Source organism: Rhea americana, unplaced genomic scaffold, assembly GCF_003343005.1.
Source record: "Rhea americana isolate MKP2758 unplaced genomic scaffold, rheAme1 scaffold_12, whole genome shotgun sequence".
Taxonomy (NCBI): Eukaryota; Metazoa; Chordata; class Aves; order Rheiformes; family Rheidae; genus Rhea; species Rhea americana.
The window spans coordinates 523,801-551,308 of NW_028185261.1; the positions used below are offsets into that span (position 1 = coordinate 523,801).

Consider the following 27,508-nt stretch of genomic DNA (forward strand, 5'->3'; position numbering starts at 1 on the left):
CTGCCGGCCGCGGGGTCCGCCGCCTCCCGCCCGCCCCTGCGCAGCTTCAGCCTTCTTTGCAGACGATCCCAGAGCGTCGTGTTCCAGCAAGTCCACTGCACGCGCGTCGCRCTGGTAACACCTATCTGCACGTGTGCAGAGGCGGTTACGTACACTAAAAGGCTACGAGAACAGCTAAGAAAAAAATTGCTTATGAATTACAGTAGCATTTTTCAGGTCTGACCTAGCCGTCAACTGAAAAAATTACTCCACACGCAAGAGAAGACCAGATTCTCGCAGCCTCAGCACGGTACGTTCATCTCAGCCCTCTGCAGCAGTGAGCTCCGTGCAGCCGTCCAACATTACACACAGTGAACTGAAAGAAYCAGATTGAAGCCGAAGTACTTGCTAAATCCAAAACACTGCACTAACGTTTGTGCTTCAACTACAGGCCGCTGGAAGACTTCTCATCACCATGTCTGAAGCCAACCTGCCGCGTACAAGCTTTCATTATTTCAAAAAACAAAAGGAGGCCGTAGAGGAAATGAGTTCTGCAGCCTTGTCGTGAATAAAGCCAGTGCCACGACTGGATGCTTTTCCTCAAACCCTCACATAAACTGCTTGTTTAGAGAAAGACACAAGAGCTTCAGGTGAACAGCCAGCAAACCAAGTTCACATGCCAATGAGCTCTCTGGCTGCATGAAGAACGGTTACRTCCTGAAATTTAACACTAACAACCGTTCTGTGATAGGCTTTAATCTACTAATGCTTTCCAATCGAGGGCCTTATAGTATTAATCTTCACAGTACTTCGACGAGACACTTGTAAGCAGTAACCTTTCCGCAACGGGTCACGGTTAAACGCCTGCCGGGACGATACAGCACGTACACAGCCTCACTTCCAGCCCTTGCTTAAGGGAACGTTTCTTTGGGGGATAATAACCGGGACCCGGCACAGGCCTGCAGGCCCCAGCAGGACCGTACTAGCCCAACACTACGTCTTTTCTTCTGTCTCTTCTCTGCCCAGAGCAAGCAATAGATTTTGAGTTTTCCGATTGCATTTGTATACCATCAATAACGAACTCGCACCAAATTCTGTCTCATCCTTCCACGCTCAAGACAATAGTGCTCAGCTCCTTCCTTCCCGCTCCCTTTTCCCTTCCCCGACGAGGCCAAAACTTAATACTGGAAGAACAGAGAAAAAACAGCAAACATTACGTCATTTGTTCAGGTTTCCTACGCTTAACCTTCTCTGAGCTGGACTGAGAGAAGACAGGAGGGTTTACTCTGAACCCACCAGACTGAGCGGATTTCCCTCTCTACTTAGGATCACACCTGACTTCTAAGCTACCTCAGCAGTTTGCAGGCTTCTTCCTTTTTTTTTTGAAATTTTTAGCCTCTTTGTTCCTCTTTTCATACAGTCTCCCATATGGATTCTGCCTCCAACTATACTTTATTGCTTGATCCCAACCAGAAATGGGCTGTCTTTTAGAAAGCAGATCGAAACATGGTGGATCACCTGGCAACGRCTGAAGGCAGCCACAGGGCCGAGCAGCGAGACGTTTTGCCTCCTGAATGCCCAAAGAAATCTCCGCAGCCTGCTGTCACCCCTGAGCGAAGTGGTCTCGTGCAAATGTAAGTGCATACAAGAGCAAGAGYGAAGGAGGAGATGGCATTAAACAAAACTGCCATGCTGCTGGCCCTTTCTCTGTTTTATTTTCTCCCTATTTGCCTTGGCCCACTGAACGCCTGCAGGCTCTGCAGGTAACAAGGCCACCCATAAAGCAGAATTCAACCACAAGACCAGGAAAAGGCTTCTGCCAGCCACGCTTGCATTTCAAGCTATTCCCTCCTCCCCTACCTCAAGAAAATTAACACATTCCTAAACAACAACAACAAAAACCRTTTAAAAAAACAAGAAGAAGAAAAAACCCTGGGGAAACTAAAGAGTTCTCATGGTGAGTTTTATTTTGTAAGCAACAATATAAACATGTGAGTAAGAACAAGCATCATTTGCAGGGCTGTCCTTGGAGCCAGAGTATCCTGAATCTAGCAGCCCTTCAATGAACAGAGGAGGGTAAACCTTCACCTGTGGCTCTGGAGACTACCATCACTCCCTTGAGCCACGYTGCAGTCCAAAATCTTTGTCTTGGAAAGACCAAGCATTGAAATATTTGCTATCATCAATCATATATGCAATCTTGGAATGTATTAACCTCCCTCCTCTCCCTGGGTTAAAAATATCATACAGCTGCAAACCAGTTTAAAAAAAAAAATGCTTCTGGCTTATTGACACTGAAATGGCCTGTTGGACTATAAACTGAAATATCATTCTAGAGATAACCAACCAGTTGTGACACAAAGTACTGTATTTACAACTCAAAAATATAGCTGTTATATACTTTAATTTATAGCAAATTTAATACATTAGTGTTTACAAAATAAATTCTGGACTCAAGTGAAACAGCGTGCTGCTTAGTAAGTTCTTCTTCCTTCCTCTCACTACAACTGAAAAGACCAGTGTGCTTGAGAGCTGCTTCTGTGGTCCATGCACAACTTTTGATCATATCAGATGTTGGAAAAAAAAATCCTGCATCTTTAAAATCTTCGACTGACACATTCTATTACTCAATCTGTACAGTTCAAAGCTTAAGCTGTCCTTTAACAAGTTCCATACACGTCTTGCAAAAACTACTCAGATACTAACCGGTGCACTGGCTAACATTACAGACTGAAGAAATATCTTATCCATATTACTAGCTCGCACAACAGGAAAGAGGAAATAAAACTACACATTCAATCTCTTATTTCTAACAGCAAAGCTGCAAACTCCATTGCTTAAAGTAAGATACTTCAGTAAGTGAAACAGTACCATACAGTTCAAGAAACTTTTTTAAAAAACAAACATTTTAATAGTATAAAAAGTTGTTTACTGGTGTTTCTACTATAAAGCTTTGTTCCACAAATCAAAAGTGATAAAATAATTAGATACGTTTACAGTGATAAGAGACTGCAGTGTAGACATTTCAGCTCACAATTTGCTGATCGTTTCAGTACGACATACACCGTGACTGAATCTTTAATACATACCTATGACGCAGAGCAAACTGCAGACACGAAGTGCGCACCTGAACGGGGACGTTCATCCACTGCATGGTAACTTACTTTCTTCAGCCCTCCCTCACCCCTCCAGAAAGCACTGCAGCAAAAATTGTACTCAGAAACTAAATGCATGTAACTACTTTGACTGCAGGAAAGCAACTCTTATTGTGGGAACTACACAGAGAAAAATGGATGCATGTGAACACACTATGGTAAATTCCAAAGTTATACGCCAATTATTTTTCTTTTGACAAAATGACATCTGCAAAAGTGAAAATGTACAAAAAATAAAAACTGTCAAATAAATAATGAATACAGATGTTAATTAAACACAAAGAAATGTATTGGCATACTGTATGCAGTATACAATATATTCATAGAATCATGTGGGCTGGACAGCACTTAATAAGGGGTCACATACWGAAGATACAACCCCTCATCTCTCTCCTCCAAAAGATTTTATGGTTTCTGAATATCAAGTGCAACCTTTTACACTGATGCATAAATCCTGCATCACATCTGATCTCTGCCACACCTAGGATGCATTTTATCTGTTTAAAGATCCACAGAGAAGTCCAAAAAGTTATAATGATCTGAATCACAATTTTTGCAGCCCTGTCCATGCTACCTTGTCTCTTGGGTTTCCTACCAGATAATACTTTATTAATTGTACAGTATCTCAAASAACAATCTTCCACAATGAAATTGGAGCTGATAACATGGACTCTTCCATACTCTACTCAGCTTTTCCTACAATCCTGAACTGTAGATAGGTAGTATACTACAAGTGTGTTACACAAAGGCTGCTGAAACCATTAAAAGAGATGTAACGATAGTAAGTGTCAAGTATGTCCGCTATAATACAGAATCAGGGTCTATCAAATGCTATATCCACATAACATTTTAAATCATGAAATATTTTATGCACTTTCCTTTTTTCTACAAATATTGCTGCAAACCTGCTGTTGCGTCTCACGGTTTGCATTCCTAATTCTCCAAGGATTTTTAATTCAAACGTGTAACAACCATATCTACGCTAGGTACATTTAAAGTAGACACTGAAACTTCAAGTAAAATGAACTGTAGTCACATCTACTGGACTCAATACACGTCCCGACATCTAGATTTACTTTGATAAGTTATACAAATACATAATACATTCTTAAATAATGAAGATCCACAATATTAATTTGTGAATCTTTCCACGTTATAAAACCACTTTTACAGGAATGTTTTATCTACCTGTATTACTGTTTTAGTTTGCAGTGTCTCTTGCTTTTCTGTTTCCACAGACTACTGTACCAGTTCTTAGGCTTTGGCTATTGAAATCTCTTATTTGAATGAGGCAACACTGGTTATTAAGGCTGGGTTTTCTTTTTCCTCTTCTGAAGTTTCATTCTTTATTATGATACCATTTTCCAGAGCAGAATGACTATCTTGTGTCTTCAGGTTCTGTTTTTATGACCTTCCTTTCCGTGTTGTTAAAAGCTGAGTGAGGAAAATCCTTTAAAATACCAAGGCCTTCTGTGTTAAAAAGAAAAGAAAAGATGTTAAAGAAAATACTGCTTGAAAAAAATATATTCTGGTCTTAATTTAAGAAAAGGGTCCATGAACTATATAGRTACTAACAGTTGAAACAAATTCTGCCTCCTCCTGCTGGGCTTTAACCCAGATGGATTATAATCACACTTATGTTATAGTGATGACAGATTTACTTCAGTTCCCTCAGGGAGCAGGCCTTAGCAAAGATGCACTCTTTGCTAGGATTTTGAAAGGGAATCTGTAAACCATTGCCAGCTAGAAAGTTCACCAGATGAATAATCAGTGAGTTTGGGACAGTCAAACTGCAAAAAAGCTGAGCTAGGATTGCAATATACCAAACCAGAACACGTAAGGTTCTGCCTAGTCTTCAAAATAACCTCTTTTGCATCTTATTTTCAAAACTCAGATGGAATTTTATTATTATTCCTAAAGCTGAAGCTGTAAGCATCTCAAGAATTCTTAGCTTTGTCTCAGTGCACCAGTTAAACGGAAACCACTGATACAGATTTCACAAAACTGATTCTTGACATCTTCTGCCAAACTTAGAACGAGTTACTCCCATTGGCAGAGGCAAATGACAGGACAAACAGTGAGCAGAAGTCAGTGAATGGAAAATCCAGTCCAAAAAACACTGCATTATTTGGTTCAAAGTAGAGAAACAGTACTAGGTCTTTATAAACCAAGTTAAAAGTCCTTTTTATAAAGAGCCTGTTTATAATTTGATTGATTTATACAGAGTCAAACCACRGTATAATCAAACTGCATTACAGTTACACTAAAATAAGTATTTAAGAGAATAGTTCAGGTTAATAGTTCTAGGACGACAGACACGTGCYAGAACTTGCTTATCTGCAAGAACCTCGCAACTGCATTTGCTAAGCTTATCCCAACTCATGTTCACTCTGTTTCCAGATTACAAGTAACATTACTCTCAAGTTTTGTCCAAAGCCTTTGTTAAAAGGTTAAGCGTAAAGCATGTCAGAATAAGCTACGCTCTTCATTCAGAGACATGATGCAGTTCCATCTGAACTTGCTTAGAAGTTGTGGTTCATTTACAAGGGACAGCACTAACCCGAGGACTGAGACTTTGCCTCACCACTGGGGTAAAGTCGGATCAAGTCACTGCACAGAGGCTTTCCAACATGCTGTTCTCCATCAAGTGAAATGTGTTGTAATTGTCTACTTGGCAGATTTGACATTCGGAGATTCAACGGTCTCTCACCTGGAAGTTGTTCACAATGAAATATTGATGCATTAAAAGTAAAGTAGTATTAAAAATCTAAACAGAATTGGTGATTCTTTAAGTCTCTATTTGCAAAAGCACATCCTGAATTCCAGCTGCTCAGAGAAGATTTCTAGCAAAACAGGGCTTATGCGAGTGTGCTGTTTTGCAGACTATTTTCTTCTTATCAGACCACAGGCACTGTTACAAGTGACAGCCATAAAAAAATCTCTTATTCCGATCAAAAAGCTCTTAGAGATCCTAAACAGTCCCACTCCACAGTGGATAAAGGTATAAAGAAACTTGCATAATCAAGAGGAGCTGTATCTGCACACCTAATTCTTCTTGTATACTTGTGCACTGCATTGCTTGACCAACATGCACAAATGAAATACTGTGTATTAATGCTTACATTTATCTATTTCCTTAGTTTCTCTCTCTACTGCTTTTCTTTCCTGCTTAAACAGAACTTGCCTTTAAAAAGGAAACCAAAAATGTCCCTGGTTGTATTTCTTGCATCTGTTTATAACATTCACAACAGTAAAAGAGAAATCCAAACAGAAAGCACTCAAGCAACCTAAACACTCCTAAAATTAATTCAGGCTAATGAATAGCCAGTTGGTAAATTTCAGAGATAACCACAGAGCCATAAGCTTTTTGAAGAATAATAAACTACGAAGATGATCATTATAATCTGCTTTCTTCTAAGTAATGTACATAGCCAGCTCCTCAAGTTTTATTCCTAGACTGCAGAAACAGGCGAACAAGAAGGGGTACTAAATTCACTATAAGCTTTCATTAAGATTTCCACAAAGAATGCAACATTCAGGTGTATTTTCACAACTTAGGATAATCCTAGAGCCAAGTTCTACCCTCAATGAGTGCACCTCACATTCCTCCCTCCCCACACATACTCTTCAGGGAAAGCAGCTTGCCCAGAGATACATTAGAGTAACAGCAGAATCTGCCTCTGCATCTGACTGCATTATTTACACGGTAAACACTTCAGGGCAGAGATCTTGTCTTTGTCCATTCAGTGCTCAGTGTTGTTTTATTAATCTAGCACAGCACAATGACAGCAGTTGCATAATATCAAATGCATTTGCTGGCAGCAATGCCATGCCTGGAAGCCACTGTACCTTGTCCATCAGCATTTTCTAATGCCATGCCGTTGGGGCTGTGCTCCTCTGAGTTTTGCCTGTAACACCCTGCAGAAAGGCGTCTCTCTAATCCAGCCTGGTTGCAAAGAAACTCCATCTGTTTTGCCATCACCTTTTCAGACTGCAAATAAAGCAAAAAAAACCCAATATCTCTCTATATATACACATACATAGTGAGTCAAAACACAGGGAAAAAAACAATATTGGATGATAAGACTAAACAGCTTAGATATATACATTTTTGTTGACTCATATGTACAGATGTATGCTTTACAGTTTCTTCAAAACTATCAAGCAAACAAAATATTTTTGCACCCATAGATGTACAGTATGAAAAATCTCTGAGTCATTCAGAAGGACTAAAAACGTCAATTGCTATAGTTGAACAATGCAAAAACACAATGCTAAATTCTGTTATTCGAAAAAACATTTTCTACACTTCAGGACTGCAGGTTCCATGGAGAGAAATGCAACAAAAGCAAAAGATAATGTCTTAATTTTCCCATTTATCTCTGTTCAAATACATGTCTTCACAAAGTATTCCAAGAGCAATGGCAACATCTGCTAAAGAACTTATGCCAAGATTTCACCAGACATCTTGGAATCTTTATTTCAGGAAACAGCACTATACAAGCTTAAAAATCTGCCATCCTGAAAGTGTAGGATGACAGTATGTTTGTGGGGGATAAAGGTGTGAAATGCCTGTCTAGAAGAAGAACAAGACCTATACACCTCTAGAGAGTGAAATTAAACAATGCAGTGCAACGTGGGAGGAAGTGGCGTCTGAATGTTTGTCATTGACTTTAATGCCAAGAAAATTTTAACTTTCAATATAATCTTGTTCGTGAGAATGTAAATAAGCATTTTGCAAAAATAAAATCACAAGTAAAAAAAAAGTTGATTTAGAAGAGCCACAATGAATATGAGAACAGAAACAAAAAGCATACAAAATTAACACCTAGGAATAATAAGAGAAATTGCATTTCTTTTTCAGGTATTTTCATAATTGTTTCCACACTGCAGAGATGCCTATTAAAAAAACAATGGAATTTTGCAGAGCACTTGGGGAAGCTGATGAAAGCCCTGACTTTCCACAGAGGTCTGCTAAGCACAGTTCAATACTGTACAAAACAACAGCATAGCAGATCAGCACAAATTCAGCTTTTCCTGTACAGTGATGGGCCTGAGAACAGGGTAACAACTTGGCTGATGCCCATTTACTCTGATTCAGAGATCATCAGGTTCTGCAGAAGAATACTAAGCTTTCCAGTTTAGTCTTGAGAGACAGGTAAAAATGAAAACTATTTTCAAACAGCTTACTTTCAAGTGAAATTTGCTGTTCGCTCTCACGCCTATTGCTACTTTTGGATTGTAAAACATTTTAAAGAAAAAAAAGTTTCATTCCTGTTATCTATGTTGTTTAATTGAGATTAAAAAAAAAAAAACAAAACCAGAAACCCAAAGTATTCTAAAACTGCCATGATGCTTCTGATCACCATAAAAGAAACTCAGAGCCACCAATATGTAAAAGCTTAAAATAAATTTCTATTCCATTGGTCTGTAACAACAAAGAAAACTTTAAAGCATACACAAAATTAAAATAAGCTTGCTAAAACCAAGTTTATTTAAACTGTTATGTGACACCAGAACATGTAGCACAGTTTTTCACGTATCAGAAATGAACAGTATTTGCATGACTGTACTACATGACTGTACTACAAAGTAGAACACTACTTTGCAATAYAAGAAGGTGAAAGAAAATATATCTAGTCTCAGAAGACAGAAATACCACTCCTAAACATTATCTTACATGAAAATTTGGTGATTAGATTTGCCCAAATCAGCTATACAAAATAAATTTGTTGCAATTTAACAGGAAATCCCCCCTTGGCAACAATTGACTGTAGGAAAATAAGAATTGTGTCTCAAGGCTAGGATACAGAGAAAACAAAAAAGGGAACCGCTTTTGATGAATAAAAAGCTTTCTGGGTGTTCAGAAAACACTGCACTTCCACCTGGATGCTATTTAKAAAGGCAATTTATCCTCTCAGATCCAGAGGTTCACTATTTCCTAAATACACGGGTCTTTCTTACAGGAAGCATCAGAACCRATGAGACCAAGATCACCTACTCTATTTCACCAAACTCAACAACTTGAACTTTCTATTTATAGCTAAAAACACAAGTAAGACAGCACATACTGTACCAACAGTACCCTACTTACTCCTAACAGCCAATCACATTTCTCTTTTCAAGTCTACTAGACTTGATCCTTACCTCCGTAGCACGAACAAGGGTAAAGCTGTAGCCCTGTCAGAAGTTTCAGAAAATAAACTCAAATTAAATGTGAGGCAATCACAGCTAACCTCGGCAGCCTTTGAAAACCAAAGGTAACAACTTTAGTTATCAAAATAATGTATCAAAATCATGGTACAAAGACATGGCCTCTATTATTACAGTCTCATGTAGCTGATTTACCTGGGAATTAAGAGCTGCTGAGTCTTCACTCTTTCCCTTAGCCAAAGCAAGTGGCATTTTGTCTTGCTGATAGAGTGTTTGGACCGTGTCCTGGAAGTCCGGATAACCATCCTAGGGAGCAAAAGAAAAGAAGAAAAAAAAAAACAGCAAGAGAGGCTTTATAATTGATTTTTTCAAGAAAAAGAATATTCCTGAACTTCTGTCAAAATTCTAGACTGAAATTTAAGTGACTGTGCTATACACTTCATTTAAGTGTGTATATAAAATACACACAGCCCTTTCTACAAGAACTGATATATATCTAACATGGCATACACAAACAATCATATCTCAAACTCTCAGTTACATGTAAATCCAGGCTATTGTCATCACTGCCATCAAATAATTTAAATCAAGCCTTGCCAGGCAGATTTAGGCCAATGGTTTTTCTCCTTCTTTATATACAGCATCTTGGYAGTTCTTAAGTCAAATTTATATATAGTCAAGACTACAGGACAGCAGCTGGATTTGCTAACCTTATGAAACTGAGCGAAGCCTCACAAAATTCAATGTTTCATACAGAAACCACACAAGTATCACAGCATGGAATACCAGCATTTTAAAAGTAGAGTAGCAAAACCTATGTACTACTACAGGAAATCGTAATTCAGTAATTCTTTCAGTCTCAAACAGTTACGACATGCAAATCTCTTTTGCAGCTTACATAATGCGCAAGTGAAGTTCCCATGAAAGCCTGCTAAGCTATTAAAATAAATTAATTGTCGAAGCACAGGTTCAAGATGAGAAATTTATCCTTTTCATTAGGAAAGCTCACATAAAGCACAGGAACACCCATACACGTCCACAAAAGCACAGTATGGGTGACTTTGTTAAATTAAGACAGGAAGCTGGAGATATTAAAGAGTACCAAACCTCAAAACGCCAACGTTCATTAGTCAGGTACACTAGACCCAAGATATCAGATTCATGCCAAAACTATGTACATTTTTCTTTGGATTGTGAAGGCACATGAATGCAAGGAATAAGATCTTTGACGAGAGCTGATGAAACAGCTTTTCACCTTCTTTGAACRTAACCTATCTTACAGAAAAAACACAGGGAATAGCCACTACATGGTCCGCGCAGTTGGCAGGCTCCACCGTGACCCGCACAGCGGTGGTCAGATCTTTGTCAGTCCATGCCTCAATAACGTAATGCCAATGAAGTTACCTTCATGTTCAAGAAAACAATAGGCCTGAACCCTATATATTGCTTTTATCCACTCAACATGTTCTCCCCAGGGGACACACACAACATGATAGGTATGTAAAACCTCATAACCAGGTGAACTGCCACAAAACCTCATCCTCTAAAAAACAAAGACTTTGCAGTGCATTTCCATGAGCACTGACCACTTTTATAGTTAGATCTGAATTTGCTTAGGGAAGAAGTGATTGTGTGTAGGAAGATGAAAACTGAATACACAAAAACCTATCACTCGGGTTATTTTTGCAACAAATCACGTACTGGGGTTCTGTAAAAGGCCTCCATGATTGCATGCCTACAGAGCCAAAGGCAGTTTCCTAAAAGCTGGCCCCTCCGCCTGCTGGCGACTCCTGCAGACAGCTCTTGGATGACAACGTGGTTCTGTATCGCCTTCGCAGAGATCCTCCTTCTTGCTGGCCCTTCTCGTCTCCACTGCCTCGTCAGTAGGGCCCGGTGCCTAACAGGTCGCGCGAGGCGCCCTGCCCGGCACCAGCTCGTCTCCCGGCTCCTGCTCCCTCCTCGGTGAGCGGGGCCCTGCTGCATGCAATGCAGCATTTTTTATTTTGTCATGCTGCTGGCTCAGTTGTTTTTCCAAGTGGCTTCTTACAGCAGATGTTCAGTCCCACATGTGCTTTCTCATTCCGTCTAATGACATTTTTCCTAGGCATACAGTAGATCCTACTGCTTCGGCTGTTCTCGTGAGGATGACAGAAATCCCACACTGGTACCAGTGTCGCTCTCCTCAGCGATGGTGGAGGCGGGCATAGGCCCTTCCTCTCCTCCTCCCCTCTGCCCAACTGGCACCAACGGGAGATGCTCCCTCACAGCCTCCACCCCGATCTCCCGTTCCTGTCTGCGTCCCCCCCACTCCCACCGAGCTGTCTGAAATCAAATTTTGCAAGCTCTCCCCGCTCCTCTGCCCAGCGGAAAGGGGACGTCAATGCACCACCGGCCCACAAAGAGCAGGAACGTTTTGTTTTCCTTTCCTTCGCCCTCTTGACTGCCAGCACTGCACCTGGAAGGGCAATCTCTTCCTTCGCCACACAGAGCGGCAGTAACGATGGTAAGCAGCCTCTCCCGCCGTGCCTTTCGCAAAAACCTATCTGCGACTTATTCTGCGCTCTGAGCGGGTGCCTCAACAGCTCACGGCTCTGAGCAGTGCCGGCACTGAGTCACCGAAGATGACGAAATACGGGATGCCCCGGCCCTGCTAAATCCACGCGGGAGAGAGGGCTGCTCCGCCGAGGAGATGCTCCTTCTGTCCCCGTTCTTCCACCCCGCTCTTCGTCCGGAACGGATTTAGGAACTGCAGCTCTTTGTTTTCCACCTATCTGGTTCCAACTCYTAATTCATTCCCCACCTTATTTCATTCCCTCTGCACCTTTAGTCTCTGCGATTCTGTGTTTGACTGGAATTTTTTTTTCCTTCTTCTCTGTACACTTCACTCCCACAACTTGCCCACCCACTCTACAAATAAGAGGGGGAGAGCACACAGGGGAAGAGAAAGGCTTTTACAGGTAATTTGATGTAATTCATGGCATATTGTTTCCTTGTAATGCTTGTGTGAGTTTTGTAGTCATGAAGAGGATAAATTTACGATGGTGGCTAAACCCAGCAGTGTCTAAGCTTGCATACAAAGTTCTGCGAGCTCTGCTCCAGTATGACCTTCAGACCCTTTTTGGAGGATTTTTTTAATTATACTTTAGGAAACTGACCTTTTTTTTTTTTTTTTAAGTAATCCTTTACACTTATGCAAACAGAGTGCAATTTTTTTTCCAAATTCAAGTACTAGTATTTTAGATGGAGCTTTGCACAGACATTAGTGACTAATGGGCAAAGGAACAGTGAATCAATATAGAGTTCAGCCTTGCCTTAGAGCAGAAAGGCAAAGTGACCTTCCTTAAGAAAAGAAAGAAAAATAAAAAGCCCATTAAAGCCAGTTAAAACAACAAAAGTCACCTGTGTTCAGATCCTCTGCATGACATCAGCATCACAGTAAGCTAATCTGAGACAACATGAAGAATTACAATTTTCAACTCTGAGACAGTATTTCTCATCCAGAACAGAAACATTCTGTAGCATTTGCTACCACTTTCATTTTACTTCCACCTTTCTAAAAAAAATCCCCAAACATAATACCATATTTTTTTTTCCAAAGTGCAACCCCCCAAAACTGAAATATCGCATGCAAAAGTAATCTACCGTGCAACAGCCTCCCTGCTTTAAATAAAGGGGGGGGGGGGAAACTCTCTCACTCCTTAGAAGATTCAGATTTGTAGGGAAAAAGGTGTTTATAATGACACTAGTCATTTTATAGTTAGTAAAGCTATACTACTGAATGAAATATTATTTAATTTTCCATTTTTTATTTTGAAAAAGCCTTCTGAAATAATCAGTTGTACAACTATGCTAAAAATTTACTAAAAAGATCATAAGCACATAAAAACATTCCTAGTAATTTTAGGTTGAAAACGTAAGTAAACATCCTTCTCAGAATTACTGAACTAGAAAGAGTACCTTCAGAAAAAGGAGGTATTTAAGACATCACCACTCAGAAAATGAAAATGCACGCTCCCTAAGGTTGTTCTAATCCTCTCCCCGCTATCCCCCAAACCTGAACTTTCAGCCTGTATTTTTCAGAGCTTTAATTTTACTTTTCTTTCAACAAAGATCCTACAGATAAAACCACCTCCCCCGCAGTGTGTCATTTCAGATACCCGGTCATCCTCAGTTATTACTGAACAAAGGAAAAACTTCTTAAAGGTGAAATCTATTAGGCTGTGGAATATTAAGCAGCAGCTCCCCTGCTAGATTGGGCAAAAGAGGGAAGAATCAAGTGACCATCCTGCCATGTACTGGTCAAGGATGATAATGGTATGAATATGGATTAAATCACTTAATGCAGCTTTTCCCAGCTCTCTTCCAGATGTAAGAACACGCATAGCTCAAAGTAAACCCCCCAAAATGATGTTACAGAATTATTATCAAAGCTACCAAGGAACCCTCAGCACACATGTACGATTTTTATTATAAAAGCTGAGTGTACAACTGTACACGAACCAGTGAAACTTAAAAAAATTCTATTCATAACTGGCTTTTCAAAACTAACTACCTTTTCTGGGATTTGCCCCATGGGAAAAGCCCTTGCACAGGTAACAAAGCACTGCACTGCTGAAAACCAGTAGGCCTTACATCTAAGGCAGCACTTAACACAGAATGAGTTAGACACGAGAAGCATATTCCAGAATACTAGAAACCTTTCCTCTGCGGTTAAAGAGTAAAGAACGTATCACGTACCTGTGTGACACGCAATTCTAGCACAGGCCTATTGTACATACTAATCTGCATTTAATATACTTTTTTTAAAATAGATGGTACATTGAAAAACCCACAACACTCATCTAACAGTGAAAGGATAATTAGTTTAAAAATAAGTAAATAAATAAAAAAAGGATCATCTCCTTTTTATATAAGTGTCATGCCTCAAATTTACTTTACAGCAGTGGAAACTCAAGAAATAGTCATTTTAGTAAGTGCTTGCATTTCCCTAGGCAAACGTTTGTGTAAGTGTGCATATTAGTTGTCTATATACATCAGTTTTATATAAAATTAATTACAAAACACAGTAAGTCAATACCTACAAGTCCAACAATGTGTGTTTACAATCAGTTTTTAGTTAGTTTTTGACTTCTCAATATTACAGGGTTTAGAATTTACAGCAGCCAGAGATAGCCAATACGCTGCCATTAATCCCTACCCAAAACACTCAGGACTCYACATGATGAAAAACTGAAGCAAGTGATTTAAAAAAAATACACTAATTTCAAAGCAATAGGCCTTATGGGAAGATATTTCATAAGTTCTTGAGTTTATTCCATCACAGGAAGTCAATCAGTCCCATTCCTTCCCCTCCTACACACTTAGCGTGCAAAACATTGAGCGTAAATTTACCACAAAGCAAATAGTAATCCTAATCTTTACCCTTTCTCCTACAGGTTCTTTCTGTAAGTATTTATATTTTCTGAGGGAATGGTGATGCTTGCTCTTGCACACACATCCACATCACCTGTCAGATTTTTTCCTGACAGATTTCTTTAGACAAATGAGTGATCTTCAAAACAAAAATCAGTTTTAGCACGCATAGGTCAAAACACAGGAGTCACAATACTGTACCTCTAGCTTAATTCTCTTTGGTGACAGTTCATCCCTTTCTCCACATTTAGATCTAGAAGAAAAGACATATACACTATCAGTAAACAGCATCATCAGAAACAGGCATGGAAGACAGAGTGAAAATAAAATAATAAAAAAAATCATGTGAGAACAAGGGAAATGCACAAAAAAGCCTCAAATTCACTTGGACTCGGCAGTAAAAAGAAAAGGCTTTCAAGCATAGAAGATATTTTCAGAAGTGTCCAAAGGTCCATGTACTCTTTGTACAAACAGGAGGAAAATCTACTGGAGCATAGACAATTACAGAAATGCCTTTGGCTTTGTCCACCCTGAATGAGTATACATTCACATTAATAGACACTGAAGGATGGAGAGGGACGAAAAAACACAACAGTTACTAGAACTGTAGAAAAAGATATTTGAAATACATTATATTAAATGTCAAGGAGTTAACATTTGACAGTAACATATAGAAAGTATCAAGACTTCTCATTGTATTTATTAATTCTAAAGTTTTAATTGATTAAAAAAGCTATCAGGCCTTTGTTACTTTTTTTGGAAAGCAGTTCACCGAACATTAACAACTGAAATTAGGACTCTCCTTCAGTTCTTTTAGAGCAGGTTTGTAATATGCTCCCTGTGGCCTTTGTTTTTTCATTCCCTGGAAACTAACAAGTCAGATTTGTACATTAAAAAAAAATCCACTACATATTCAGAAGCTTTGGCTACTGTCCATTTACATTAATCTTGAAGCAAACAAATGCCTTAAATACTTAAAATGTTGGCCTCTCAGATGCCTTTCAGCATGCTAGTTCATTGCAAAACCTGGAAAGCTAGACAGTAAATAAAAAGCAATTCAGAATAGCTAATCTAGCAGTTTGAAAGCTTCATGGCTTACATAGCACTGTCCTCCCCTCATCAGAAGAGCACTTTGCTAGCTACACAGCAAAAAGAATGTGTCTCTCACTGCTCAGAAGAAACGCTATCAAACTGATCAGTTCACCGCAAGCAAAGGTCCCTTGAGTTAATTAAAACCTTACTTGGTGGTCCTGTAAGTATACTTGTACGTAACTTCTCGAGAGATCTGCCGAGCTAGCGCGAAGAGTTCATCCCTCCTGGTCAACAACGCATTATCTTTTACACAGAGCTGAGCGGCTGCTTCATTAACTGTGAGCTAGGAATTAAACACAAAAACAGCGATTCACGACCTTGCAAACTTTCACCCATTCTGCTTGTAAATGTACTCACTCTTCTGAGGTAATAAAAAAATCTCAATGAAAAGTAAAATTAATTAAAATTGTATACTAAACCCTGGAAGGTTTCTTCAGTCTATGTGTATCCTCAACAACAGCGATAAGCCTCTGGAAAGAAAAAAAAAATACACATAGCTGCTGCACTTAATGTCCTTTGAAGTAAAACGTTGTTGTAAGGCTCACTCAACGTGCTTGTGCCTGATCCCAGCATTAATCAAATTGCAGTATAAAACAGTAGCTCTGAATGTTCAGTGTTTGGCTCCCAAAGCCTCGTTTACAGGGAATACTATTTTTATAAATGCAATATGCCCAGGACTTGAAAAAAACTACTGACAGTGTGGGTACAGATGGCTTTCCCTGGTGAATACGGCATAAATTCTGTAGAGGGTGATGGTTTAAGAAACGATTAAACTTTTTTTAGCTATGTTTCTCACCCTTGTGTTTGCGAAGACTATCTTCAAACATGAATTGAATGTAACTTGTTTCAAGGATGTTTTCCCGAGCCTGCTGGGACACACTTCTAGAGCCTCTGCTGCTGGCAACAGTTTCATAAAGAGGCAAAAAAGCAGCATTAAGTTAAAGCTCAAAATGGTTCTGCAGTGCTCTTCAGAAGCCTATAGGAAGCGGTAATACCGTCATGAATTACGTCAGCTTACCACCACCGCTGCCTGCAAGGCCTGCGACCAGCAGTGGGGACAAACTGGGGCCCAGATGTTTTACGGGAGGAGAGAAAATCAGACCGCAGATGTCGGGGATGCTGCGCGAGAGATTCCCTGCTCCTCGCGGAGGAAGTAGGAGCTGAACAGACGTTTTCACCTGCTCCTCAGCTGAGGAAGGGCTAGCACTTGCCATTAGATATGGTACCAAGCAGACAACTCCTACAGGTATTTTTTCCAAAGGGCACACAAGTGGTGAGTCTTTTGTTTTGGGAAATTAAGGCGCTTTGAAGGGCCCGAGTTTCTCACAGATCAACAGTCGTGATGTTCTGCATCTGTATCTGCCTCAGGCTAGTGAATACTGCAAGGCAACTAGGTTCCTCGGGGACCGCGTTGTGTCATTCCCAGTCCTTGACCTAACAGGGCTGGCAGCGTAGGAGAGCAGCCGCAGTTCGCTGCGGAGGAGGATGTGGCTGAGGGCAGGCAGAAGTTACACACCTGTGTCCCCACCACCCAGAAGACAGCTCTTACCAGAACCTCCTTCCACAGAAGCAGATGGGCAGCGAAGCCGCGGACAGACCAGGAGGTCTGCAGGCACGCGGCGTCTTTTGGCACGGAGGCTAYGATACTTTTACCCTGCGTTATGGTGAATTAAACCACAACAGCCAGCAGCTCACCCGAACTACTGCCAAGTCCATCCCCGAAGGAGGGGAGCTGTCACGTAACACGAACAGAACAGAACTACGCTGTCTTTAGCTGCAGTTCTGCTATCATCCGAATCTGAAAAACAGATCTGCTCTAATGCGATGCTAGTTCTCTGGGAGATTAAAAAAAAATAAAAGAACCCCAAAGTATCAGAGGAGGATCAGGATATATTGCCTGATCCCATATTCTCTAGAATCAAAAAATCCTCGCAGAAATCAGATGTACAAAAGGTGGAAAGTTTAACCTGTGAAACATCTCCTAGTTACTATGTTTCTACAAGACTGTGTAGCAAAATAAAAAATCATCCATTAGACAGAAGCAGTTGTTCTGTGATGTCTATCTTTTCAGTAATAACACAAAAACAAAACAACAAACAAAGGATTAAACAGCACTTATGAAAAGAATTTCTACCCAAAGTCAGCATTAATTTCTGTAAAAGCAATAGCTGTTACTCTGCACAGGGTAATACGGTTAATGCTTACAAAATAGCTCAGGTTATTTTTTTATACCTTGCTGAAGTGTTGAGAGGTTGCAAACAACTGAAAAGATTGAAAGTGTTTTGGGTACTTGGGGCAAATTCTGTTTATCCTAATACATGAGAAAAGCCAAATGTTTGTTTTTTCTGGTTTCTTCTTTCAGGTTGCATTAAGAATTACCAAACTGAAGTACACTGTGCTTCCTGCCCTTTCAGAAGGCAAAATACTACAGCTAAAAGTGCTGTATGCCTAAAAATAATCATTCCTTTTACTGAAAGCCCTAATGATACAGAGTAGTACATAACCACAGAGAATATACAAAGAAGGAGGGATATATACCAGATATACACAGGATATATTCCCACCTAACAGGCTTCACATATTTCCCTATTAAAAACACATTACTAAATGCCAAGCCCTAATTTTGTTGAGTCAGCAGAAGAAAAGGAAGACATTGAGTTAGCCTAAATTCATTACTTAGATTTCTTATTCCCATTTCTCACACTATGCCTCTTAAACAGGATTTTATTCTGTTTTATAGGTAGCTAGACAAGCACTGGAATATTAGCAGACCAATTACAAATCTGACTCAGACATGCAAGAGTCACCAAGTTCAAGGGCAAGCCTCACACTCATCCTTCATTCAATCCAATTTAAAACATCAAGTGCTCTCCACACATGAAAAGCTATGTGATACTGAAACGACGAGTGGATGGAGTAAGGCCAGTGTATTTATTAGTTTTGGAACTTCTTTGTTCCAAAGATTCTGCATCAGATTTTATGCTAGATCAGTCCTGCATGTAGATAATTCTACTGAACCTCTATCATACACTTTCAAAACTACTCCATATCCACAGCACTCACTGGCTTCTAACAGCAGCTGAAAATCTCAGACTTCAGTGCTCACACTGTAACACAGGAACAGTAATAACCTCAGTAGTTTACCACTAAGAATTCCATCAAGTTCAAGTTAAATCTGCACGTAACTCCATTCTGCTCTAGAAGCCAGAGATGCCATGACCTTCTCATTAGGAAGCTACACACTAAAGCTTTTTAAATTAATGAAGTTTATTCAGTTGTTCATTGCCAGCTGCAGAGAGAAACCTTGACTGTGAGGCAGAATGACAGGCTTGGAATGTATTAACACATGTAGAAACACAGTATTAGGACAAGCAGAAACTTACCGTCCCAGCTGTTTGACATCCTTCCTTCCCCAGGGAATTATTTAAAAGTCATTGAAAATAAAAAGCCATTAAAGTTGAATTTACAAAAGGTAATGTCTGGTTCAGTAAATTTTAAACAAAAAGTGCTCTCATTGGCCACATATATTAAAACTAATTTGTGTATTTACTACTTTAAAATGGAAATAGAAAGCAAGCTGTTCCAAGAGAAAACTTCATGAAATATAGCTTTAAAAAAGGTCAATCTATTATGAGCAAATTCTTCTCATTTACATGTGTGCAGTTCCCACCAAGCTTAAAGAGGCCCCACATGCATAACAGAGGCAGAAGTCAACCACATATTCTTTTGATCTTGTGCCCTTCAGAGATAGTGATAGAAATATTTCCTAAAGCCAAACCACAGTCTCACTCTATTCGTAAAGGTGGCTTTACACTGACGTAATATAGATCTGTAGGGCCACGTTAACACACATTATCTTAGGAGCGCAGTCCTCCTTTCCTCTGTTCTTTGCTACGCTGCCCCTTGAAACTACTCCCCCAGCTTCTCAGAGCCGCTCTTCAGCCTACCATACATTTTATGCAAACGATGACCCAACATTATGCTGCTGAATGCCAGGGAATTATACCTACGAGGAGTCTGCCCTGCTTTCACTGTAGTATTTCCACAGTTGCTAGTCCAGAGAGAAAGAGACTGCAAAAGGACACTGCTGTTCATGCTGTAAATCCTGAAAGTCTCCACTGCTGTTCATGCTGTAAATCCTGAAAGTCTCCACCCTAAGGTAAGGGGAATCTCATCTGCCGCACTCCGGATTGGACAGCAACGTACATGGATCATCTACCCAACTAAGCTTTTCATGTCCTGCCTCCATCTCTCAAGCAACTTGTCCTGTTACAGGAGACACTCACGCAGGGACAGAGGAGTAAGACAAGATTTGTTCTTGCACGCTGGATGAATTCATAGGTATCCATATCCAACGCAAAGCAGATACATGAAAGCTGCACAACTAAAACTGCACAGCACAGATGCGGCTGACTACCGGTGAGTTCCCTTGGAAGTGTCTCCCCAGCCTGCAGCAACAAGTCCTTTGAAGTCACTGTTAGTGATGTGCAATTGCTCCTTAAGTGTAAATACACAAGAGCTAAGTGTTCTTTGTTTTCATTTCCTTTTGTCTTTCTCTCAAAAGCAGAAACAGAATCTACTTTATGAATAACACACAAAACTTTTTTATGAAGTGAAAAAAGTGCACAGGTTTTTGCCACCCCTATAACAAACACTGCCTCTTCTTTTGGGAGCTGTCTTACACACCAAATTTTAAATCCAACTGAAATTTTGCAATCACTTAACTGTGAAAATGCTGACACAGCACTCATATCAGCAGTGTTTTGGCACTGCTTTGAATTAATGTTTGCTCTCCTCTTGTAATGTACTTTGACACTAAGGAACTATTCCCAACACAGACACACCTTTGTATTACAACACATGCAGTGTGAGCCTCAAGAAAGCAAGAACAGAAATGAAGCAGGCCTCCACGCATTTTTAAGAACAGGAGGGAAAATAGACGGTCTGCAGGTGCTGAAGAACAAACATACAGATTACAGTCACCCTCAATACTGGGGACAGTCCTTTCCCTTCCTCCTCACAGCACTCAGTCTGCACTTCACTCAGCAGCCTAAGATATCCATGCCCAAAGAAACGTAAGAACTGTACAATTTAAGCTTCATCCCAATCCAGAAAAATAACCAGGTTTAGGGACTTCAGTAGAATTTTCTTCAAGTTGTACAAGCTACAGAGTGGAGTCTATAGATTAAGAACTTGTTACAGAAAAAAAAAATGTTTTAGTTATCTTCAAACCCACCAGTCTGCTCTCAAAGGGGCAGGAGAATATAAAGACAGGACTGGTTTAGAAACATGCCAAATGCTTAGACTCCCAAGGGACAAGCTTGGTGCAACACTGGTTACTATTTCAGTGCCAAGCTGTCTCAAGCCTCTGTCTGAGGGACTATACCAGTGACTGAGCCCTCTGATGACACAAAGTTTACATCAGCACATACACACACAGACACCCCAAAAAAGGGTACTCCTACTTCACTCAAGACTTCTGTTTCAGGACAGGGCTCGATCTGGCCCTTGCAGACACAAGATTTTCATTACTCAGAAATATCTGTATGAGAAGCGTACCCTATAAACAGCATCTCAAAAGAAGTAGGAATAGGGGAAAAAGCTTACTGCAGTTCAACGGATTTTACCTCATGGAGGGTGAGATGCTTGCCATCCTTTCTTTTTGAATCAAATCTGCCATATATTGCACTGTACTTCCTGATCTCCTCCTCTTTGTGAGGGTCCTCATCACTCATCTCAAAGATGTGACCAATCATCTTTGCCAGTTTCTTATTTGTTTTCAGTAACTCCTTGACCTCATTCAAGTCACTTTTGGGCAGGGAAGGAACCATACGTTCCACACATTCAGCAACAGACAGAGCAGCAGCGGCATCCAGGGTCTCACTGTTTTCCTTTGGTGAAGCTGGAGAGCCAAGGTCAGCTGGGGAAAGACTGTGTTCACTCTCTGTAGTGTGATGTCCTTGCCAGAGTCTTGGTTCATTGCTGCTCTGCAGCGATAAGCTCCCCACCACATCAGATTTGCTTGCACCCACGCTTTGCACACATGTAGTGGCAGCACATTTTGGAATCTTCAAGTGAGGCTCTCTGGTACTACTGTTCCTTTCGTAACTACTGCAGGATATCCCCAGCCAAGCAGGAGACCCTTCAGGCAGTTTATATATCGGAATGCTACTGACCGGTAAGGAAGTGAGAGGCTGGTTAAAAAGACCAGGGTTCGTGACCCAGTCCCTCAAAGCCTTCTGCAGCCTTCGGACATGAAGCGGCTTGCTAGCCATGCCTACAAGAGCCATTATCTCCAAGAACTCCTCTTCACCTGCTTCACAGAGCTGCTGCACATCATCACCACCCTGCTGAATGAAGGCATCAAAGTAGAATAAGAGATTTGCTTTTTGCAGTATTCGATACAGCTGCAATTCCCCAAGGGTTCTGGGTAGGGCTGACGCCATCACGGATGACAGAACCTGCAAACAGAAAAAAAAAAAAAGAGTGTGAGGATGAGCATCAGAGTGCCAACATTAAGATGCGTTCCCTCCTCCCACCCTTCCTAGATTTAAGACCATTAAGGGACAAGATATCCTCTCATTATACAAACACATATCAAAATGAAGAAAGGAGTTATAATCTTCTTTATCAACTAGTTAATATGTTATCAAGCAAGAGACTTCCTTCAGAACAGAGTCGATAACTAAAATCTTTGTGGGGCGAGGGGGAAACAGCAGACAGTTGAGGTGCACCTACAAAGATGATGATTCAAACACGAAGCCAGCTTGTTTTCAGCATTTCCACTTCATGTTTGTTCCCAAGAATGTCACTCAATATTGCTCACTGCTTCTGCTTGGCTCTTCTTTATATCTTCAGATCAAAATGATCGCAAAACAAGCCAAACAATTACCGAATACTTGATCCCTGAAGCAAAATACCTCGGTTTTGACTCTCTTTATTTCTCAATTTCCCAGCATGGAGGACCGTAAGAGGAAAGCAAGGAAGAAATAAGTGCTTCACAGAACCCCAGAATATTAACAAAGCTGGGCCAGTAAAAGGGCATTTCAGAACCAAGCATTTCTACGGTTTTCCCCCTTTCTTAAAAAAAAATAACAAAACAACAAAACAAACAAACAAAAAACACAACACTAATGCCTCTGCTGACCTTAATTATGGCAGCAATATCCACAGAAAAAGCAAAAGTTCTGATGGCTTTCAATATCCGTAGTTTAAAAACATTTTGAATTCACCTGCCTGCTGTGTTTTCTCACAGGCCTGCACATCACTGATACTTACGACGTGAAATACCATTCGGCAACACAGCAGTTGTGCTCTGAAGGCTCCCAACAGACAAATTACAGCGGTATTCTACCCTTACAGCTGCAGAAAAATCATTTCCCCAAGTTTCAACTACAAAAACAGTTTCCATAAAATCCATGTTATCCATAGTTATCCTCCAGAGACTAAGATCACACACATACATCCTCTCTGTCAACTCCACAGTGGCTTTCACAACTACAAACAGATAATTTCTAGTCTTATTGTATTAAGCTAAACCACAAATCAATAGTGTCTGAAGCACGTAATTTGTAGTTGCTTGCAAAAGTAACAGAACTAAAGCATGGAGCTAGTCTTCTAACATTACTCTGGCCCTACTATCACTTTGCACTTTAAAACGGACAGAGCAGCAACCTAAAAGCACTTAAGGAACAATATGTACACACTGTACATTATTAAAATGGTTTCCAAAAGCCCAAACAAAAAAAGACCCAAAACTGATGCAAGAATAAATAATTTTGTGCGCACAGTGGAAGACTTCTAATCAAAAGTAATAATGAGGCAGAAACTACTCTTACATGTTACATGCTTTTGCCATTAACATTCTTCAGCAACTTAAAATAAATGTAAACATGTAGCATGAACAGAATTCAACTTCTATTTAACAGGCGCTTGAAAGATCAGGCATTTGTTATAAAACTTTGATTACATTATTCTAACGAGAACCAAAATTAGGAGGCCAACAGAAATTTTACAAGATGTGGCAGCAAATATCTGCAAATATAATCTTCTCAGGAAAAAAAAAAGAAAAAGAAAAGGAGTGAGAGGGAACCAGCTGCATGTTGTTTGTAAGCTGGTATTTWTAAAATAGAATGGACCAAATTAGCCATTTAGATCTGAGCAACCACCTCAAAGACCCACTGGTTAGATCAAGACTTAATAAATCACATACTTTAGAAAACAGGATGAATCTGGTGACATTCAAGTGTTACATATTTTAGAAACACAGTTTAACTGTAGAAAACAACAGAGAGCTGCAGAAAAACAGTTAAGCACTATCTAAACTCACTTCAGGAAATCCTTTAAATGCTACATAATTCAGTATCTTAAAAATTGTCATTACTTCTCAGAAGTTCTTAGAAAAATCCTTCCTATTCTATACAAGCGTCGACAAGGCAAACATCACTAACAGCTGGTATAACAGTGGTATTTCACTAAACTGTTTCTACCCTCCCATTCCATGTTGACTTTCTATGTTGACTTTCTCTSATCAATACCAGAAATTAGCTTATAACTGTTACAAGAATTCCCATTTGCTCTGGAAGTCATCCATCTTTGCACAAAAATCTACATAAATCTATGTAAATGGACTTTGTGTAGGAAAGTAAACTGAATTCTGCGAAGGAAGTGGCAGTGGAATTACACACAGCCCAGGAGCTGCAGGCAAGGCACACAGCTAATTTTTCCAGCCCACAGGCTGGAAGCAGCAGCAATAGCCCATGAGCAGTCTTCACCTAGAGGYTTCTAATCAACAAATCTCCTCATGACAGATAAAACTGGATTAATATGTAGTATGGAGGCGTCAGTAGCGAGTCCACAGTTCAGACTGCATTGAGATTTACATTTAAAGCAAGACTGAAATCCCTCTGTTTTGCACTTTAAAGACCGATTTTGTTCTCTAAATTTAGCACAGTAACTCCTGAGAGGACCGTGCAAATTTTCCATTTAAGATCGCTACTAATTTCTGCAGAGACGACCTCTTCAAACACTCCTCCTTTTGACCTCTTTTCTCCTCTCATTAAATCTAGTTCCTCTGCTCTCGCTCTGACAAGGTCCCAAGTACTTCTGACCTTACAAAACAGAAAGTCCCTCCCCTCTTCAAGAGGGCCTTGCTGCGCAGCCAGCTACGCCGGTTCAGATGTTACTGCTCGGCCCCTCTGGCTTGGCRCAGCTCGGCTCACAAACCGCAAAGCCAGGCAAGAACAAAAGCTAGTCAATGTGGAAGGAAACGATGAGGACTGGCACGGAGAACAGTCTGTGGGAATCAGACAGGTCTGCTGAGCCAGAGCACTGCTGCCTGGCTCTGCGGCACCCACCGCTCGGGTGTCAGTGCCACACATCTCTCGGGTTACCTAGGACCAGCGTCTAAGAGACCTAAAGTTTTGTTTTCTATTACTGTTATTCCCATTTCTTGACGCAGCAGTGAAAGCACGTTCGGGGCAAAGAGTAAACATGAGAAGAGGTTAAGCAACGAGAAGACCCAGGGCAAGCACGCATCCAGGAGACCTCTGCGTGCTCCCGACCAAGGACGGCACCCTGCGCATTTCCCCTCTTCCACAGTATGCTCAGTAAGTCAGGGGCCTTCTCATCTGCAATCCCAATAAACCTGGTTCAGAAGCAGCAGCCAGGTAATGTCCTCTGGCAAACCACAGGAAGCAAAGCAGAACGAGCTGCTGCTGCCRTAGGAGAGTCAGCAGATCTTCCTCTAAGGTATGTCCAACTGCAAACTCTTTCACAGCAAGAGACAGGAACATAAAGTTTGCATTGGAAGGCATGCAAGAATAAATGAATGTAGTGACGGCAGTTTGAGCTGCTATTTCTCCCATGTCTTTGCTCATTCTCCATGATAAATGGTAGGGAAAGACAGCTTGAGAACTGAAGCTCAGAAGAGGGGAAAGGGGAGGGGATTAGAAATATGAAGCAATAYGGTATACCAGTAAGGAGTGTAGGAACACACAAGGAAGTGCAATTGTCATTTGAATTTTTCACTTATAAAAAAAAACAAAAAAAACAAACAAACAAAAAAAGCTAGGAAATTCCCTATAACAGAAAAAGCTGTTTAAAATACATTCAAGGTTGCATACTGTTATAGCCACAGAATAACCAGGAAATCACAAGTTAAATCTTCACTCAGCCTTTGCAACCCACAACCATGCATTCTCATTTTTCCACATTACCTCATTCATATCCACAACCTACCACCCCATACCCTCTGCTCCAGACATGGGATGTCACCTTAACTCTGACCACAAATATAACTCCTAGCAAGAAGAAAAATGACACCACAGCACTACCAAGTATCTGTAAGTTACCAGCACCAGAATTACGATGCATTACTGCAATTGACTCCATCTACAATGACAAACTGATTTGACAGCAGCCCAACTCAATGTTTTAAACAACTGGAAAACACCAATTTCAACCCATTCTGCACTGTCAGTGTTCAAAGCTGCCCATTTCCTGGAGGTGGCAGGGAGGACGCACAGCTGCAGAAAGCAGGTGGTGGACAGTGATGAGGTCGTCTGGAGACAGAAAACTCAAGAGTTGTGGGATATAAACACAGGGCAAGGACTTATTCTAACAGTTTTCCTGCCCTTTTTTTACAATTGTACTAGAAGCAAAAGTGACTGAGCAACCCTAACTGATTTTTAGAGGTATTATTTCAAGTGAAACATGTTTGAGCTGTCACCAATTAAGCCAGGAATATGCATAAGGAAAAACTGTGGAACATCAAATCCTTGTATTTTAGGCAAAAGTGATTATTTCATAATATATCTTGATCACTTTGGGCGTTTTGAAAAGTCTCTGAAGACAAACTGGATTTGGATTTGAGAGCTGGCTGCTTTGCATATTCATTACATTTCTGCAGCATTTCCAAAGGACTTTTAGCAGGAGAAGAAAATTACATGTAGCTGCAGTAGCTAGACTTAGCAAATTAAATAGTCTTGTCTAGCTCTTAAGTGTGCCAAAATACAATCTATTAAATAAATTTTATATTCAAATACAGATGTATATCTTGCTGCAACTAATAAGAAACTGGAAGCATGCAACAGTCACACAAAGGAAGGAAAAAAAAACGAAGCCCAAATACTTAACAATTCCCAAGTATTCACTAGAGTTGTTCCATCCTGAGTTCACCTCGCTGTGCCAAAGTAATCCAGAGGGCTTTATTTACGACTCCTAAATATGAGTTACATCCAGAAGCGCAGCTCTGATCTGCACACAGCTGTGACACACTAGTTAACAGAGCTGATGAGAAGAAGAGGAAAGAAAAACAAAAGCAGAAGAAGTAGGTGTGTCGTGGGAGGGGGTGGGGGCAAGGAGAGGAGGGGGCTTACGTCGGTATTTATGCCGATACAAACCCTACGGTCCTTGACAGCAAAAACATGCCTACACAGAGAGGACCGGTAATACCCCTCATCCCTTGTGCTGTGCCGCAGTCAGACTCTGGTGGAGAAAAAACCCTCTCAAAAAATAAAATTAAAAAAAAAAAGAGAGAGAGAGAAGGGAAAAAAATAAAGGGAAAAAAACACATTTTTTTCCCCCGAGTCGGCTCATTAGCGGGGCTGGCTCTGCAAAGGCTACACGCACGCGAGCGCACACACTTCTGCGCGCGTGGGCGTGCGTGCCGGAGATGAAGTAAGCCAGGCACCTAAGTGCAGGAAAACTGCCCTGTT

At 40.5% G+C, this 27,508-nt stretch overlaps 1 protein-coding gene across 5 annotated transcripts in view; it reads right to left on the reverse strand.

The window, feature by feature from the left end:
* Positions 1 to 1,925: 1,925 nt before the first annotated feature.
* NAB1 (NGFI-A binding protein 1) overlaps positions 1,926 to 27,508 on the reverse strand; it is a 59,793-nt gene continuing 34,210 nt past the window's right edge. For 2 of the 5 annotated variants that reach the window (XM_085321376.1, XM_085321368.1), the window contains exons 4-10: positions 21,419 to 22,252; positions 15,941 to 16,074; positions 14,901 to 14,952; positions 9,483 to 9,593; positions 6,984 to 7,125; positions 5,695 to 5,844; positions 1,926 to 4,604 (exon numbers count right to left, since the gene is read on the reverse strand). In XM_085321376.1, coding sequence (XP_085177502.1) covers positions 4,513 to 4,604; positions 5,695 to 5,844; positions 6,984 to 7,125; positions 9,483 to 9,593; positions 14,901 to 14,952; positions 15,941 to 16,074; positions 21,419 to 22,237 — 1,500 coding nt within the window. In that variant the 5' untranslated portion in view covers positions 22,238 to 22,252 and the 3' untranslated portion in view covers positions 1,926 to 4,512. Of the gene's footprint in view, positions 4,605 to 5,694; positions 5,845 to 6,983; positions 7,126 to 9,482; positions 9,594 to 14,900; positions 14,953 to 15,940; positions 16,075 to 21,418; positions 22,253 to 22,529; positions 22,914 to 26,927; positions 27,302 to 27,508 lie in introns of those variants that run through there. The other 3 variants (XM_085321384.1, XM_085321389.1, XM_085321396.1) reach the window with 3 other exon arrangements.